Here is a 15,216-nt window from a genome sequence, read left to right as displayed (position 1 = left end):
GGCCTACTACAGTTTGATAGAAGCATCTACTAAAATCATTCAAAAGGCTTTTTCTGAATTCCTTTGATCATGTAGCTTTCAAAACATAATCAACCTGCTCTGTGGTTCTAAAGTAGGGCATTATCAAAGAACATGTGCTGCATAGCATCTTGCGGCCGTCAACCAACTGCATTACTCAGTCTTCTCTTGGAACAACACAGCATGGGCCGGCATAGTTTGAGTCAGTTTTTCTTGTTTGCTTTTTACATCCTTAACATGTTACATTAATGCTAAAAGAGACACCCCCACACTCTTGAGAGACTGTAATGCCAGTAGCTCTGGGGATGGCATTCCCCGGCTGTGGGAAGTGCAGTGCCACCTGCATGGAAAAGTGAAGGTGTTGTAGCTGCCTCTTGTGTATCGTTGTGCTTCTTTGTGTATAAAGCTCTGCTCTCTGCATTGATCCTTTTTCTATATGCTTCTGCACAGTCTGGCACTCTGTAGACCTAAACACATCTTGGTGACACAACTCTCTGTCCCTTCCCATCCCCTGGGTTGTGTCCAGCCTCTTGAGAAAAGAGGTGGTTATGCTCCTTATCGCAGATGCTGTGAACTTTTTCTTAGGCAACTAGGTTGACTCCTGCTTGTATGTTGTGCAGTTGGAAATCATAGCCATCTGCAGTAATGACCTCTGTGTCTTGGATGTTTAATTCATGCATTAAATAGAAAGCTTTTCTGTGCTTGCTCCAGTTTTGTGATCTTACCACATGAAAGAGATTCTTTGCACTCGAGATCCCATGGGCATTGATCCATAGTCTTTATCTGGGCACATAGTTGCTCTAGGAGAATACAAGAGTTGGAAAGCTCGTCCCTTAGTAAAATCCAGACGAGCAGGTATGTTTGTGTTCTTGGTGGATGTGTTTGTCTGATTGCCTGGGCGAGATAGGCGGTTTGTAGATAGAGTCTGTATCCAACATTCAAGCTTGTTTGCCAGAGATAGCTGATCCAGCCTGTCTCCAAAGTAAATGAAATGCTTTTCATTTCTTTTCAGCAACTAGGAATTTGGGATTTCTGGAATGTTACATTGGGCTCAACTCTGGAAGTAATCCAATATAAGTTTTATAATTTGTAAGAGAGAGCATGCAAACAAGATATGGGTGATTTGGAAAGCACTGCAGCTATTTTGATCAGGAAACTGGGGACGGCTATGATGGGAGTATTCTGGCAAATTTCAGGAACTACAAAGACACTTATTTATGCTAACCTACTATGCCATTTATCACTTAACAACTAAAAATCAAGCATTAATCAAACATATCAGCTGAGATGTGATTGTACAGTACCGTAAGTCTGATGCTGGGTTCCTGGCTCTGCTGGCTGCAAACCATGATGGCTTTTCATCTTTCAGGTAGGGATGGCTCAGGACGAGAGACCTTTGACAGGGAAAGCCAGTGGCCATTGCCTTTCTTCCTCAACCTCCATTGTGTATCACTTGCATTTATACACAGCTTTTCCACGCATCAGGACCACTCTGACCCAAAGGGTTTTGTCTCTCTTTCTAGAAGTCGTCCGTTTGAACATGTCCAGAGGGTTGTTGCCTCCTGAGTGCTGGTCCATTCAGGCCTCTTCAGATGAGCATTACCTATTTGCACTGGGTCATAGTCATAGAGTTTCTCAGGGTATTGCAGACTGAGTATGATGATTGATTGTAGTCTTACTTTTTTTTTTTTTCTTTTTCCAACTGTGCCAAACATAGATACAACAAAATATTTCAGTTCTTCCCCTATGACAAGCCCTTGTGTGGCATGTTGAAGGGCAAACAAGATGTGTTCTATGAATTGGCTGCAGTACAGGGATGGCCCTGAAATGGTATGCACCTCGTTTCACCTACATCAGATAGCATTATAAAGGAATTTAACTGCAGCGTCAGATCCTTTCTAATTGAAGGGATATCACTTGGACTCCTCTCCTTGAAGACTACCCACACATTTTCTTTGAGATCCAATGATGACATCCTTCACTGAGGAGACACCTGTAGGGTAGATGAGCAGGTGCCTTTGTAGTCTATTTGGCTGTCTAAAGTCATCAAAGGTGTGAACTTTTATCAAAAGCATTTTGCCTGTGTTTGTTTTATAATTGCATGTCTTCCTAGATTATAACATAAAAAACAATCTTCTGCATGGTCAGGACAACAAAACCACGCCAATGTCAAGTTACTTGACTACCGAGTCTCTTCACTAAAAAGCAGATTTACTTTTCTTCAGTTATTGAAATGTCTTGCCTCACTTGACTGATTGACAGAATCTGGTCAAGCCAGGTCACTTTTTATCTCCCTAGTTTGATTCCCTTCAGGCCAGTGTGTAACAAGGCTGCACTAAGCCATTAAGAAATAAGACAGTTTTAGGAAAGTCTCTCTGATGGGCCATGATGGGCTATCACTTGATTTGGCTGAAGAGATCCCCTCAGTTTTGCTGCCTCCAAAGTGTTTGGTGCAAGCACACACTGAGCAAGACGTGGAGCTCCACACGGTCCCACCCGAGCCTCTGAATCAAAGGGAAACTGCAGCACCTGTCTCCAACTGAACAAAATACAAATCAAGTTTTATCTAAGTTGTGAAGAAGTCCTGTCATTCCTGCTTTCTTAGTTCGAAGAAATGGGGGCTGAATTTCAGAAATGTCATTTATGTAATCATAGAATATCCTGAGTTGGAAGGGACCCTTAAGGATCATCAAGTCCAACTCTTGAATCACTCAGTGTAACTTTTTTTTTACGAGATGGATGTTATATATGTGACAACATCATGGCTTAGATATATTATAGTCAGGGAGATCTTCCCTCATGTGGACTTTTTCCCTTTCTGAGGCTGTAGCATGTATTATAGGAGTCTAGTGCAAAAGTATAAGAATTCAGAATACCATATTGCTTTCCTATTGTAAAGTGCTGACAAAAATTCTCTTCGTTTCCCTGCTTTAGGATAAAATATGAGAATATTCACTGACGAGTGAAGAAGTGTGCTTATTTACACTGTGCTGGAGTGTTAGTCACCGAGTCTTACTGAAATGTTGCAGGAATTTGGAGAAGTAGTTTCCAGTCATTCTGTGTGTAACAAATGTTCTCTATTAAAATATAGTGCTTCTTGGTTACTATTAAATGTCTCAGAGTGGAATGATTGAGGAAATCAAAATTGCTATTTCCCCAATAGGGTCCTTTGAGAATTCCTGAAAGGAAGCGAATCTTCTGTGAACAGGATGCACTGCCATATATTTAGTTGTCCAGTACTCAATTCTGTTTATGAACATAAAATTCATAAAATCCACCCTCTGTAATGATTTTTCACAGGATCATTACTTCAGTGAGGCTGTGACACCCTAAGATACGAAGGCAGTGTGTCTTATACAGTAAATATTCCCATTGCTTTATAAAGAAATCTAACCTGCTCAGTGTTTGCATGTCATTACCCTGCTCACAGCTGTTTATGAGCAATGCTGCTGTCTCAGCGCTGGGAACAAACAGGTTTGGGCATGCATGCGAATGACATGGATTCATTCCTGTCTGTTTCGCAAGCCAGAATTGTGGAAGTATCTCCCATTCTTGGCCTGACTGTTTTTCTCTGTAGCAAGCCTCATTTTCCCAGACAGATTGTTGTCATGTACTAATAAGCCTCCAAAGAATATAAAATATGTGCTCCCATGGTTGCACATTTTCTAGTTCAAAAGCTTCTTCTTGTGGCAGACCCAGGTATGACAATCTGAAGCAATCTGAGATCATCTGCTATGCTGTTTGCCTATCCCCACCCAGAATGCACATCTACTTTGCTGAGTTATAATGGTTGAGCTGGCTGAGACCTGGATATTAAAGTATAGGTTTGGACTGATAGGCTTTTTGATATACAACTGATTTTCCTTCCTTAGTAAACCAATGCTAATGGTTTCTTCAGAAGTAGAGCATAATAAACTAGAAAGCAAATATATATATTTATATATATACAGCATGCTGTTCAAATAAAATTGTCTTTCAGAATGCAGTGGTTTTAACATGCAAAGTTAGTCTTAAGCCCCACGAACTGCACGCGGCAGTTGGGGCCCTATCTGCCATACATGCATTCATCATGTTTTGCTATAATTTCCTTGAGCAGAGTGAGCTCTCTAAGAAAGTGGTCTTTCGAGCCTCACAGAAGTCCTCTGTAGTTTTTGTTACAGGAAAAGATGGGTTCCTCAGATACCACTCTTTTTTTTCCCCCTGGTAATAGATGTTATCTCTGGCATAAATGGACACCTGCTAACATGTCTCTTATCCTTGTGATCAGAGCAGCCTGTCTCTCTTCATGCCTCCCTGACACACGTGGTTTTCTTGATTGCCTATCAGATGGCTTTCCGTCCCAGCTTCCTGCTTTTTTTGGTCAATGTGAAGGAGGGAGAAGGTGTCTTGAATCCTCTCCATGATGTTTTGATTCCTCTCAAGCCACAGCTGGACAACATAAGGTAGTCAAACTAAATATTGAAAGATAGGTGGTGACATTTTTTCTTATTTGTATTTAATCACAAAGTAAGTCTTGTATGTGCATTCCACTTGTGCACACTTGGCTGTCCACAGCCAAGTAAAAGTTGCGGACACTTGGCTTTGTGAGTCTGAGTACTTTGCCTTTGGACAATTTGCCAAATTCTGGAATGAAAAAGTTAGGTGATTGTAATGACAATATCCCACATCAGCTGAATATAATTCTTAGCATTAATTATCCATTTTTGAAAATGAAATTTCCAACAGATTTATTTTTTTTTACAATATTTTGCAGAAATGTTTTGCCTTTCTCAGTTTAAAAAACAGATGTTCAATAAAATTGAAGACACAGTGGGTGTTTGTATTTCTGTAGTTTCAGAGAAAAACTCAATGAGTTAACTTTTTTTTGTGTGTGCATGAATCTACAGTGCTTTATTTTTATGGTGTACCTGTGATTTAGGCCCCTTTCTCTTCTTTGGTAGAAAACAAAATTCACAACTTCAGTAACTTGGCAATGTGGTTCTTATTTTGTCACCTATTTGAAAGTGTGAAATCATTTTTGGCAGGAAAAATATTTCTTTCTATAAGCCAGAACAAAGAAGCATGAAACTTCACATATGAAATATTGTGAGTTTGGGTTAGCGACCAAAATAGTACCACGTGCTGCTCTACTGTGGTATTTTAAAAACAAGGTTTATTCTTTTTTTCACTGATCAAGGGGAATTTACCTATGTTTTAATACCTCTTTGCTGATTTGGAATGCTGAATAAATTTTCATGCATAAACAGTGTTTGTACATTCCTCTCTTTAATTGTACAGAAAGCAGCAAGTGCACGATACTTGTGCTCATCCCCAGAAAGTCTGTCCACGTGAGTCTGGTTCACTGGAGCATCCATATGCACTGGTACAGGGCAACAGGGCAACCAGACAAAACTCAAGAGGTATCACCTTCAGTTGTTACTGTCATGACGTTTCTCTTAAACTTTATTTCCTTGGTGTCTCTTTTCCTCATAATTCCCACATGTTGGGTGCTTTTTACAGTGTTCTTTGAACTGAGTTAGCTACAACAGGGGTCAGATCACAACCTCATGTAAATCGCTCTTGCCTCTTGAATTAGAGAGCTGAACCTACCTGTTCTCCGTCTGATTCTTCACTTGTTGCACAAGGAGTACTTCTGCTAAACACAGTCGGTAGTTTTTTTTTTGTTTGATTTCTTCAAGTACCTGTTATATCATTAAATATTGATCTAAAAAAAAAAAATCTTAACAAGGCAAAACGAATTGATTTTAAACATAGACACAAAACACATTCTTTGCTCTGATGATAATTTTTGGTGAATAGGAACGATTTGTTTTTTGGTCTAATCCAACCTCTCCAAGTGTTCTTCAGAAATGAAGAAAGAGAAAGAAATGTTTTTGAGAAGGAGGTGAGTGGTGTCTATAGTATGAATCTGAGGTATTAGTATCTTGTGAATAAAGGAGAGTGTGTGTGTGGCGATAAAACTGTGTGAACTAGAGATGAATATACCACATCTTTCAGTTAAGAGTGTGAATAACTCTTTCAGAGGACCAACATAAACTCTGCATACATGACAATGTACACTGTAAGGAAGTTTTCTTTCCACGGATGACTGTATTTCAGATTCTTTCAATTTATTAATATGCCACATATGCTTAAGAGTACCTTTCAACTTTGTAAACTTTCAAATATGTTAGTTCATAACTGTTTTATCTCTGTATGTAATGACATTATAAAATGTTTCTCTGATACTTCTAGCAACAGAATTTGGATAGCTTACAATCAAAGTGCAGTAGCTTGAAAAAGAAGTGTGATGTTTATTAGGTCTAATTGTGCGTAATTTTCAAAAATTGTTTGACTTTATAAGAAGAGATAAACGTTTTCACACTTTTAATGCTCAAACATTGCACCCTGTCTTCACACCAATTATGCCTCTCAGTCCTGTGATGTGCCCTTGGTTTTCAGGCTTCTCCTTTTTATTAATTTCCTTCCTAGAAATGAAGTAGGTACTCTGCTTAAAATTATCATCAAGCAATGGATTTTACTATGTGTTAAGTAAGGTACAGACATTTTTGGAATTAATGTGCCTTAACTTCCTCCTTGAACCTAAAATTCAAATTACATTCACTTCTATATGGAGTAGTACTTGGGAAGAAAAATTTCAAATGACTAGCAGTTTTTCAAAATATTTATAGAGTTGAGGTTCACCTATTGCTCATTGTACAAATTATAGTTACATGTTCATTCATTAATCTTTTTTGTTGTTTATTACAGCAAAACTTTTTATAGAATTTTGTTCTATATTGTAAGGTACTAGTATTATTGGCTTTCTCACACAGGATCTTTCTGTTTTCAGAGTTTCATAACTGATCCAATAATTTGCATATTAATATGTACATGTGTTTCTGTTTACATTTATTTCTCTTCTAAATAGAATAGAGAATAAAGATGTGATGATAACACATTTTACACATGCTATGAATCAACAAAGAAAGGATAAAAAAACAGCAAAGTGATACTGCAAAATTTAAGTGAAATTTAGGTGACATTTTAAAATGTTGAATCTGGTTATTAAGCCTCTGAGGTTTATTTTTCTTAGTTCCTGAAATGAGTATTTTAATTCTCTCTCACAGCCAGAGACTTTTAAAAAATACTAATGCCCTCTGACACGTGGGCATAACAAACTCCAGTGGTCCTTTGAGAGTAATGGTTTTCTGAATGGTGGTTTCTCTGTTATATTCTTCCCTTATTGTTTTCTCTTTTGAGTGGGCAGGTGAAATTGAACTGAGGAAGCAGAAGTGACTGAACACTGTTGGTGGCTATGGCTGCAGTGAGGAGGGATTCTTAGGAAACAGATGGCTGTCTGCTGGCAGTGGAAGAAAGGCCATTCATTTGAGGGGAAAAAAAGGCACATCCCAACTTTGCAGTTGAGTGTAAATGAGAGGCAGAGCTCTCCTGTGCAACGAGTGGGAAAATTCAAACAGCCAGTGAGTGAGAACGAGGAATCTAGAAAATGTGTGTTGGTTAGGTAGAGAAACTTGGATGAAGTTCTTGGTTTTTATGTAGTAGAATAAGAAAGCAATCTGAAGAAAGGAGAAGGACAGACAGACAACATGCAGGAACAAAGAGGTATTGATAGAAGACTTAATTAAAAATTCAGTTTCAGTGGTAGAGTTCAGATGAAAAGCTAGGGAAACATTGGAGGGAAGACTACCTGAACATTAAGGACATAAGGTCTCTGTGTTATCTAATGAAATGTTTGATCAAAAGGCAGGGGAAGAAATTCATCAGATATCACACTTTCAGTGAAGAATGGGAAGAGGAAATCATGTAAAAGAAAGGAGGCAGCAATGGATGCAGAAATACTAAAAGCAAAGTTGTCACTACAGTACTAATACTGATGAAAATAGGTGAGGTAGCGTAGCACATGGAAGAATATTAAATTCTGCTAGCAAACAGAAAGCCTTCTTTTCCTTTAAATATGTTCAGGAATTTTCCTTAGCAGACTCCTTTCCAAAACTAAAAATAATGAAAGATTGAAAAGATTACACCACATTCAGAGAAGTATAAAACAGTTAATGTTGGAGTATATCCAAGTAAAATAATGTCATCAGTTTGGATATGTGGTGGTGTGGTAGTGTTTGATGGGAATCAGTTAATGTCAGGAGAAGGGGGGGAAGTGGTGAGGTGGAGGGGATTCGGGCAGGAAAGGAAGTAACAACTTTTTGATGGAAAATGCCCAAATTGCTCAGGACTACCTGCAGTCTTAGATTTGTCAATCATAACACAGAGTGTCTTCAGCAAACACTAGATGGAAACCTTAACTGTTCTTGAAGAATCCAAACAAAGCATGGATCTGTCATGTTGTAGCATCCGGAATATTAACATAATTATCAAATTCGTGCAGAGACTGAAGAAATATTTATTGAAACATAGCACCGCTGTACAAAACAGCAGACCCAGCACATGAGCTCAGGGGACAGTATAGCTTGCATGCCCAAACGTGATCTCAGAAATACAAGTTAAAAAACCCATTGAAATCCTCTTGTCTTCATTTTGAATACCTAACACAGAAAGGACATTCCTTTCTTTTTTATTTGAAGGATAGAAATCTTTTTCTTTTTTTTTTTTTTTTCCTTGACAGAAATATCAGTCATGTAATAATAAAACACTGACAAATTAATGGGACTTGCCCTGGGTTCAAGGGGACCATGGGAAATACCGTCTGTGCAATATTTTCTGGAGCAGATGTTAAGCGATCCATTTCTACTGCTGGTTCTCAGGTGATGTTTTAATGCTAGCCCATGACAGCTGCATACTTTCAAAAAGAAAAAGAAAAAAAAATTGTCTTAGTAATGAATTAAAAAAATATGAAAGCGACTTCTTTGTACCACACAAGTAGGAAGAACACATTGGTTAACAACAACACTAAATGAAGTGGCACCAACAGTAGTTTAACAATTATAAAAGGATGTTCTTATGGGGTAACCAGTGGACTAAAACACAAAATTTAATAATGCCACATCCAAACATAAAAACTTAACAAGAAAAACTTGTATTAAAGTCTAGAAGGCGTTGTTTTTGGAATGTGTATATTTTCACACCCTATTCTGTTGTTACACAGATGGCTTTCAGTTCTTTTCATATAACAGAAGTACTGTATCAAATCTATGTTTTTTTTTTTTTCCTATTAAAGTAGTCTAGTTGCCTTTTGGCAACTAAAAAAGGAATAGGAAAAGAATTTACATAGCTGTTTGATATTCATTTATGCAATGCTGAAAAGCCATATAGAAAATCTAGGAAGAAATTATTTAGAGTCCCATAAAAATAAGTAAGATTTGTTATTACAAGAAAATTGTTCTTATATAATACTCATTCCACACTCCATTTGATACAATTTCTGTACTCTTCCAACTTAGTTCCATTTTTTTTCATGGTTAAGAGGGTTCTCAAGCTAAGCTCAGCAGAAGAAGAGTGTGCCTATGCTTTTCCACAGGATTGGTGGGCTTGAATTTAGTGAATTTGCCGATTTGCCGGCCATCACAGAATGGGATAAGTGTAGTGTTTTTTTTTTGTTTTTTTTTTTTTTTTTTTTGTTTGTTTGTTTTGTTTTTTTTTTTTTGTTTGTTTTTTTTTTTACTGTCCCTAGCAGTTAGGGAAGCATCTAATGTTTTAAACCAGATAGTTTTGCTGTAGTAGATAGTATCTTTTCTTTAACCAGCTAGCTTTTGGACTGGAACATGGAACAATACATTCCCCTAAATAATTCCCATTATTTATTTTTAATATTTATTTATATATTTATTTATTTCTGTTTAAAAAACGTTTTTAACTTAATGCACTGAGAGTGAATAGAACCTGTCAGCATGACAGGGCCATCTCTGAAGGGTTAGGAATGTCTCAGCTGGGAATATTGGGCATAATAGAAAATTTCCCAATTTCCTAGTCAATTTATATAACCCTTTCTTTGACCTTTTTCCAAGAATCACATAGGTACTGTGGTTGTGGCAGGGAGGATGGGATTCTGTTTCCCTGAGGATATGTTAGCCATCATGTTCTGAAGATGATTTTGATTCTCATCTTTGTAGGTACAATTGTTTATAATGCTTTATATTTGGACTTTTAATTTTTATGTGAATAATAATTTCAGACATTGAAACCAATAAATACTAGATTTACCAACCATATAGCAAGAGAGATTAAAAGGAAAACAAAACAGAGTGTGTTGTTGTGGGACCAAAATGCTTACTTATCCAATCATTATTCAACCATTAATTCTGTTAATTTCCAGAAAACAAAATCTCTTTCTTCAAGGTTGCAGTTACAAGGTATTCGCATATCCAGATGGCTTATGGGTGTATTATCGTGACTTCTGAGTTGAATTAATGTTTATGTGCAGTACGATTTTTCTCATTTCCTTATTTGTATTTGCATAACTTAGGCAAAGGTGCGTTGACTTCATTTTTGTGTGGCACAGCAGTGACCAGCAGTGCCTGAAAACACAATATTTCAAGAGTCTGATAGATGTTCACTGTTTTATATGTTATATAGACTTTTCCTCCAAAACCAGATTTTCATCATTGGTACTTGGAATCACTGATACCTTGTCAGTGGGGAAAAAAAGAGTTCAACATGAACATGATAAATGAACTTGAAAGTCCATGATGTTGCTTTAGAAGCTTTAGCAGCAGCATTGCCTGGGCAGATTACACTGTGGATACCAACATTTTACATGTTATTGTAATAAATGCAGACGCTTCATCTTTATCTCTATTACACATGCTGACATCTGCTATGAGTATTATATTTGCTTGCTGAAAAAGAGTTTTTCCCAACGCCTTCAACTGTGAACAGCTAGATTCTGAAATGAGTCTTTTCCCATATTAGCCACATTTATTAATGACTACTGCAGAACTTTTTTCACTTCTACCAATTCAGAAATTTAACGTGTTCAACTGCAGCACATTGTACTTCAGATCACTGCAGGAAAATTGAGGCTCAATGTTTGCAGATAGACTCTATTTCACTGAATGTGATGGATGTGGATATAGATTCTCTGTACAGTGAATAGGTTGCAGGTAAAAGCAAGTATTCTGTCTTGCACTGAACGTGATGAATGGGAGACTTGAATGCCTGGATATTGAAAATGCACATTGCTTGAATGGACAGGTATGCCATATCCCCTCTCTGATCTCTGCTGCAGACCTCTCCATGCTAGTCATTTTCTTTGGTGCCTGTTGTGTGCCAGCGCACGCAAGTCTAGTAGAAGGGGAATTCAGTCTGAATCTAAAACCCAGGATTTCTGGGCCACTAATTGAGACAACATGGGGAATGGAATTCCAGGAGCATCTGTTACATGGCCTCAAATATTTTAAAATAAAATGTAAGGGATATTTAATCCTTTCATTAGTTTGCTAGCCTTTGATATAAGAAATCCAGGACGTTTGTTGGCATTCAGAGTTCATTTTGTTGAAGGAACTGATTGTGGACAGTCACCTCACAGTGATGCAGGTTACTTCTTTTCTCACTTCCCTGCTGGCCACGTTGAAGGTGAATGAACCATTATTGATTGCTCATGGTCAAGGAGCTGCTGTAGGTTTATTACAGCTCAACAGTCTGGAACTGAGCGTTTTCCTTGGAAAATGCCAGCATAATCTCTCTCATAGGAAGAAGAGACTTGATAACATGAGTCTGTGTGGTCTGACAGACTGAAAAAAACAAAGGCTTTGGTCTCTGGAATCATCTTCTTTTCGTAGCATTTTCAGAGTTGCACAAGCCAGGCCTTTCATGCTGTACAGCCAGAATCTAGAGAAGCTGAGTGCTTGCAATTTCCACTGGGAACCATGTAAGCATAGCTACTCTGAGAGAAGCAGGCCATTTTTAATTTTTGAAAGTAAATAGATATTATGGGAGTATTTGGAAATATAAGCCTGATCTAGAATCAATAGCCATAGCCTTTGAAAAGGGTTTTTAATTGCTGTTAAAATCCATGAAGGAGCAGAAAGGAGTACTAAAAGGATGTATAAGGAGGGAATAGCAGAGTTGGAAGCAGTATTCAACTTGTTAAGAATTATACTATATCTCTTTTCCCCAGCCACCCTACGGGCTTTTCACACTGTCCCTTTGCATGCTCGTGCCAGCCAGGTGTCACAATTCTTTAAAGGTAAAAATGTCCCAAACAGGAGACTGGTGTTAGTGTGGAGTTTGACGAAGATGAAAGAGCATTGATTCAGAAGAGAAAAGAGTGCTGTGAAAGCTTTGCTGATCTGAGACAGAATTTCAGTTTTATTAAGTGGAGTAGATTGTAATTCTCAATGACCCACCTGTGCTTCTTTTCTGATTTGTTTCTGTGGTCATTTCTGATAAAATACTAAAAAAATAAAAAGTTTTAGGGCCCAGAGGGGGTTACAAGGGACTCCTGGGATTTACTGTGTTGATTAATAGAGTATGAACTGTCATATCTGAAAGGCAGCTGTCCAAAAACACTGGAAAGATCCATCTGATACATAAAGTACAAATGCACATGAGCTGCTTGAAATGTGTATTATAGCAGGAACGGGTTAAAGCTTAGCACCACGTGCTGTGTAGTCCTGAGTTTTAAAGTGACTGTGTTTTTCCAGTCATTCTTGACAAAGTGTTCAATCACACATCCCTACAGTGCATAGTACCGACTGAATACATTTAATGACTTACCATTAGTCTTACCAACCCTCTACTGTGTGATTCTTCCTTCTGCCATTATAGCAAAGGACTGGTACACGCATCTTTTTTGGTGCCCTACTACTTTTTATATAGGTTTTTGAAGGAACTGTGAATGTTCTCAGAGTGCTTCTTCATTTTAGGAATGTAGTCTTTTCTAAACAGCAGCGAATTTAGATTTATAAGCCCGTGAAATGGGCTGGAAACATCAGAAGGTGTTTTACAGAACAGCAAAAGGCTAAATACAGGCCATGCCAGGCAAGTACACAAGGATAAGAAGTGACAAGAAATATTTCTTCCTGATATACATACAGGAGGGAAAGAAAAGATAATTTTGCTGCCTGCATTCCAAGAGCTGAAATAGCTGCTTTGCCACGTGGTGGTTGGGTCATCCTGGCAGCATAGTATCTCCACTATCAAATTCCTCAAGAACTGCACAGATGAAGAATGTTTCTCTGAAAGCAAAAAGCCTTTTCTTGACAGTATCAAGCTGTTGCATTGACTTTATCTGATCCTCATCCTGTCAGGACAATCCACATTTTGCCTTGTTGTTTGGTCATATGTGATAGAGGAAGAACAAAACCAAAAACTTTTGTCTTTTCTTCTCGTCTTCAATATTAAACAGCTGTATTCCTCTGTATTGTAATGCAGTGTGTGAAACTGTGCTCTTCAAATTTATGTAAGCCGGTGTACTGGGCATGTGCCAAATGATGATGAAGTTCTGCTGACCCCTCCTTAGTTTACTTATCCCATAATTTTCCAGTGCATAACCTCTGAAGCCTAAACAACGAGATAACATAGAGTGTTTTCCTATTGATTTCTTCACTAGAAGGCTGATAGTGTAGTATGTATCAAACTTGTGACATTCAATGTAAACTTGAGAAAAAACACAATTCCTTCCACCCTGACATTTCTGTAGGTATAGAGCAGGCAAACATAGTCAAGAAACATAATTTCTCTTAGAAATCTAGCATGGATTATTTCTGTGAGAAATTAAGCTTTCTTCTACGAAGAAAAAAACACAAACTCAACACTGTTTTTTTTTTTTTTCTTTGCAAAAGCAATCAATAGAAATTGATTTTGCATACAGCGTACATTTGGTTTAATGGCTTACTCTGTGTGTATAAGGAGCACATGCTATTGGTAATAACTATGAAACTGTATTTGGTAAAAGTACTTCAATAGAACTGCTTAAAGATTATACAATTAATTTTCTGTAAATCTCATGGGGTTTTCTGAGCTACTTAAAATTTTCAGAGTAGAAGGGATACTTGAGTTATTTGTTTTTAATTGGATTGAGCAATTGCCCCATGCAAAGAACTTTGCTGAAGACTTCACAGACAAAAACAAGAAATAGAAACACTCCCTCTTTTCGATAAGATTTCGAATAACTGCTGAGTTGTCTATCGAGAGTTGCAACTGTAAATGGCTGTCATTATCAAGAAATACGAAACCCATTCTAAGTTGTTTTTGTTGGTAAAGTTTGAAGTTGACAGTTCAGCGTATGAGATGTGGCATGAATTTTAAGCCAGAGTGCAGTGGCAGGACAGGCTGTAGAAGGTTTACTGGGTGAAGAAGTGCTAGCACTTTCATCTGTTGTTTAGAGATAGTAATTTTGAAGCAAAACATGTAGGCATCTGAACACATCAGGAACAAACTTTTGTCTTAAATGTTACCTTAAAAATCCTTTTTACTTTAAGCACATTTCAATAATTTTAGTAACTTACTGGTTTATTTTTCTTCAATTTATGCTTAGGGCTATGTAAAATGCATTTTGATGTAATCTTATTCAGACCAAAACACAAGAAAACAAAACAACACCTGAAAATCTCTTTGACAAGCTTATCTGTCAGAAAACAGAGAAGCAGAATGTCTTAAAATCTCATTTCCAGTAATGCTTGTGCCATCGCTGCTAAATACAGTTCTCCCTTTTTTTTTTTTTGCTTCTGAAACTTTCAAGCTGTTCTATGACACTCGTCACAGTCTCTGCTTTATGCACATGTACAGTTTGATAAGAGAGAAAATTGCAAAACTGGAGAAGATGAATTTTGCCTTGATTGCCCTTGGACTCTTAATTGCTGGTTAGTGAAGGAACACTCCTTTGAAGTGCAAAAGCAGTCACTGCATTTAAAGACTTGGACTGCTCAAGTGGGAAAACAATCTCTTGGATATTTTTCATTGAAAAAGTTGATCTGAAAATGATAATCAAAGAGCAGGCTATTCAAATTTCTTCTCCTCTTGTTCTTTTAAATACTTTCTGCATTCCTCAGGCTGCGCTTTGGCATTTGGAGATGAATGCCATCTCATATGGTGACAATAAGGCCAATTCAGTGCCCTTCTGTAGGACATTAGGCTGTATGTCCAGCTACACGTAAGGGATTAATTAAATAGCTGTGAATAGCATATTTGAGACAGAAAGGTCACTGTCAGTGTTTTGTGTGCTTATGCTAACCAGTTATGTTAGGAGAATAAAATGATGCATTAAACATAATTAAATGTGAATTTGTGATGCTTATAAGTAGA

General features: G+C 37.5%; 1 protein-coding gene across 8 annotated transcripts in view; it reads left to right on the top strand.

Annotated features, from left to right (window-relative positions):
* MACROD2 (mono-ADP ribosylhydrolase 2) overlaps window positions 1–15,216 on the top strand; it is an 862,160-nt gene that overhangs the window by 299,121 nt on the left and 547,823 nt on the right. The window contains exons 1-2 of one of the 8 annotated variants that reach the window (XM_072035278.1): window positions 4,330–4,460; window positions 5,296–5,417. The exons of the other annotated variants lie outside the window; for them this stretch is intronic. Coding sequence (XP_071891379.1) covers window positions 4,345–4,460; window positions 5,296–5,417 — 238 coding nt within the window. The 5' untranslated portion in view covers window positions 4,330–4,344. Of the gene's footprint in view, window positions 1–4,329; window positions 4,461–5,295; window positions 5,418–15,216 lie in introns of those variants that run through there. 8 annotated transcript variants of the gene reach the window in all.

Source organism: Anas platyrhynchos, chromosome 3, assembly GCF_047663525.1.
Source record: "Anas platyrhynchos isolate ZD024472 breed Pekin duck chromosome 3, IASCAAS_PekinDuck_T2T, whole genome shotgun sequence".
Lineage (NCBI taxonomy): Eukaryota > Metazoa > Chordata > Aves > Anseriformes > Anatidae > Anas > Anas platyrhynchos.
This window is presented reverse-complemented; position numbering and strand designations above follow the sequence as displayed.